The following is a 4,027-nucleotide window of genomic DNA, read 5'->3' as shown; positions in this document are numbered from 1 at the left end:
AAGACATATCCAGTAAGTGGTTTATAATGCTTCATATACTTCTAGTTCGCAGTGGCATGCCTGTTGGGGATTTTTATTTTTCCTTGAGGTTTGAAGTGTTATCATTGTTTAGTAAGTCCTTATCCCTAATAATGAGTTTTTTAAAGGACTTTTTATTTATTTATGTGTGATGGTGTGTGCACATATATGTACAAATATTCACACCTGCATGCTCATGAAGGCCAGATGCCCTCCTCTATGGTTTCTCAACTATCCCCTTGAAGCACGATCTCTCCCTAAACTTGGGACTCATTTTCTTGGCCAGACAGACTGGAAACCACCAAGTTACAGGGTCTCTAACCTGGGGCTGGGGCAGCCACCTTGTTGTTACTTGGATACTGAAATCCAAATTCTGGTCTTCATGATTGTTAAGCAACTGCTGAGCAATCCAGCAACTATTTTTTAAAACTCAAAATCTGGCTTGTATTAATATGACCACCTCAGATTTCAATTGGTTATGATCCTCCTGGTGTTTTCCTTTAGTCCTTTTTTATTTTTTCAGATTTGTTTTTGGAGTGTCTCTAGCAGTACCTGGCTGGATCTTACTCTAGTTGGTCTACTCTGTCTGCTGTGACGGTGGTTAGAGTAGTGGACGGAATTGCAGTCACAAATAAGATGACCCTATGAGGAATATTAGCTTCAATAGGGTACCAAGCCAGCAACTGCATTCAAGAGTTGACTTGACAGAACAGAAAGGATGCAATATTGGGGGGAAAGACCCTAAGGTCAAATGTCCCATGGGGGAGCTTCATACTACTGAACTGCACACCTGTTTGTGCAGAGCTCTTCTGTCTTTAGCCCATCCTTGTTCATAGACGGCTGCGTGTGATACCACCAACAGAGGACACCTTATTCGTTCCTAATGATTCCTGATGCTTGTCATCCCCAGATGAGTCAAGATGGCAGCGCTAAATGTGTAATGTTCTTTGTCTGTGACTCTACACCTGATGTACAGGGATGCCTTACAGTACATAAACCACTTTCAGGGCATATAAAAAGCTGGGTATGAGTCTTTTGCTGATATGTGTGTGAAGGGCTTCATACACTGTACATATGCCGACATGCATGTGGAAGGCTCCTATACTGTGCCTGAAGAATAGCCTGTGTGATACTTTTTTTTAACTTAGATTTCATTATAATATAAAATTTCATGTTTTTACCACTTACTGCCTCTTTGTGAATGTTCCCCCGTTCCCCCCCCCAAAAAGCTCAATATATCTAGAGAAGATAAAAGATATATTTTAAATAGTGTCAAAACCCTATGGCTACATAGATGCATGTATAATCGTATACTTTTACCATTATTGTTCAAACCAAGGAGAAGCATCAACACAGAGCAGCTATGCTATGCTGTTTGGACTTTAGATCTCCAGCATATGTGCTATATAATCTCCGTTTTCATCATAAGTAGCCTTGGGTGGGTTATTACCATGATGAAACACCAACACATCCACACTGTGTATAAACACATGGATGAAGGCAAGAGTATACCTCACGTGCTTTCTGCTGCATTCAAGGTCTCCGAAAGAGAATTTGGAACATGATCAACCCACACTCAAGCATTGCTGTTGCCCACTGTTGGATGCTGGGGGTGAGATGCTGTATTTTAGCCTCTGCTCTCCTCCCTCCTGAATGCCAGGATTACAGCGTCGTTTCTATAAAGTATATTTTCTTGCAGACAGTCTCTATGAGTGCTGTGTAATCTTTCCTACCTCTCTTGGCAGATCAGCCATGCAGAAGCTAGGAACGGAAGTGTTTGAGGAGGTCTACAGTTACCTCCGGAGAGCAAGGCATCAAAAGGCCTGTGAAGCAGAGATCCGGGAGCACCTGGAGACAGTGGTTCCTCGAGCCAGCGACTGCTTTGAAGTCGACCAACTCCTCTACTTTGAGGACCAGCTGCTGACCACAGAAGGAAGAGAGCCCACTCTCCAGAGCCGCCACTGGGAAGCTGCCACCAAAGAAGCACATAAATTTCTGTGAAAATTGATGGGGTTTACACTCTGAACTACATTGTGGGAAACCAGTGCGCAACTGGAGCCGCCATCTTTACCTTCGACCCTGGTCAGAAGTTTGGTTATCTGTCTGCTGGTGCTGGGAGCCCTAGGTCAAGGTCATAGATGACGTCTGGGGTCCTGGAAGGCTTTCCTTCATGCCTGCAATCTTCACTCAGGGTTTCTAGTGGGGTGGAAACTCTGACAACACAGATGCTCTGTGCTGTGTCCATCCAGGACATGCTCAGTGCACCACCACCATAATCTCCAGGAAGTATGGCCAACGTGCTTGTGATGGACACAAGACACCGGCCTGGACATTGGCCTGCTCATCTTCAGTGATTATTTTGATCAACACTTTTTTTCCTTTCTATGACCAATGTGCATGTAGTATGTAAATAATGGGCTTGGATAGAAAAATCCCCAAAGTGATTCCCTTCTGTGATTTATTCCCAAAACTCACTCATGGAGCAATAAAGCCTTTTATTCATGATAAATACAGATCTCATCATTATAAGACAAATCACCTATTTTATCTTTTTTCTATTTACCTGTATTTTTTATGTGAGTGCTCTATCTGCATGTATGCCTGCAGGCCAGAAGAGGGCATCAGATCCCAATGTAGATGGTTGTGAGCCATGATGAGGTTGTAGGGAATTGAACTCAGGACCTATGGAAGAGCAGCCGGTGCTCTTAACTGCTGAGCCATCTCTCCAGCTCTTATCTTTTTCTTGTAACAATATATTGCCAAATGTAACATATTTTGTAAAGGTGATGTTTGCTTTGTTTTGTTTGCTCTTTGTTGCTACTAAAAACATTTAAAAATTTACACGTGGATGAGGTATGAGTTGATGTTTTAAGGAATATATATATATATATATATATATATATATATATATATATTATATATGAGTCTCCATGTATGTGTGTGTACCATGTGTGTCTTAGTTAAGATTACCATTGCTGTGATAGAACACCATGACCAAGAACAGGCTGGAGAGGAAAGGGCTCATTTGACTTAGTCCATCACTGAGGGAAGCCAGGACAGGAACGCAAACAGGGCAGGAACCTGGAAGCAGGAGCTGATGCAGAGGTCATGGAGGAGTGCTGCTTCCTGATTTGCTCATCTCATGAAGGAGCCTGATTTCTTATAGACCTCGGGACCACAGCCCAGGGATGGAATCACCCACAATGGGCTGGGTGCCTTCCCCATCAATCTCTATTTATGAAAATACTCTGCAGGCTTGTCTACAGCCTGATCTCATGGATTTGTTTTCTCAACCGAGGCTTCCTTCTCTGATGACTCTAGCTTGTGTCAAGCTGACATTAAGCCAGGGCCAGAAGAGATTCTTGGAGCCTGGAACTAGAGTTATAGATGGTTGTGAGCCTCCATGTGGGTGCTGAGAACTGAACCTGGGTCCTCTGTAAAAGCAGCAGGTGCTCTTAAGCACTGAGCTCTCCCTCTAGCCCCAAGATGTGTGTGTGTATGTGCACATGCACGTGTGTGTGTGCATGTGTGTGCTAATATTAGACTTAAATCACACAAGCTATCTCCCCAGGCATCAATAATTTATTCATTTTTAAATAATATTTTTAAAGTTTTTTAGATTTATTTATTTATTTATTTATTTATTTATTATGTATACAACATGCCAGAAGAGGGCACCAGATCTCATTCTAGATGGCTGTGAGCCACTATGTGGTTGTTGGGAATTGAACTCAGGACCTCTGGAAGAGCAGTCAGTGCTCTTAATCTCTGAGCTATCTCTCCAGCCCTTTAAACAATATTTTTATTTTTTTTAAATTTCATGGATTTATACATGAAATATACATGAAAAATACGATGTATTTTTATGTCAACTTGACACAAAGTAGGGTCATCTGTGAAGAGGGAATCTTAATCAAGAGCTGCCACCATGGGACTGGCCTGTAGGCAAGTCTGTGGTGTATTTTCTTCCCTGGTGATTATTAGGAGAATGCCACCCCTGGGCGGGTGG

General features: G+C 42.5%; 1 protein-coding gene across 1 annotated transcript in view; it reads left to right on the top strand.

Moving 5' to 3' along the window:
- Nek11 (NIMA related kinase 11) overlaps window positions 1-2,521 on the top strand; it is a 216,581-nt gene extending 214,060 nt beyond the window's left edge. Inside the window, exon 16 of the mRNA XM_026789947.1 lies at window positions 1,764-2,521. Coding sequence (XP_026645748.1) covers window positions 1,764-2,019 — 256 coding nt within the window. The 3' untranslated portion in view covers window positions 2,020-2,521. The remainder of the gene's footprint in view (window positions 1-1,763) is intronic.
- The last annotated feature ends 1,506 nt before the right edge of the window (window positions 2,522-4,027 follow it).

This window comes from Microtus ochrogaster, unplaced genomic scaffold, assembly GCF_000317375.1.
Source record: "Microtus ochrogaster isolate Prairie Vole_2 unplaced genomic scaffold, MicOch1.0 UNK33, whole genome shotgun sequence".
Taxonomy (NCBI): Eukaryota; Metazoa; Chordata; class Mammalia; order Rodentia; family Cricetidae; genus Microtus; species Microtus ochrogaster.
This window is presented reverse-complemented; position numbering and strand designations above follow the sequence as displayed.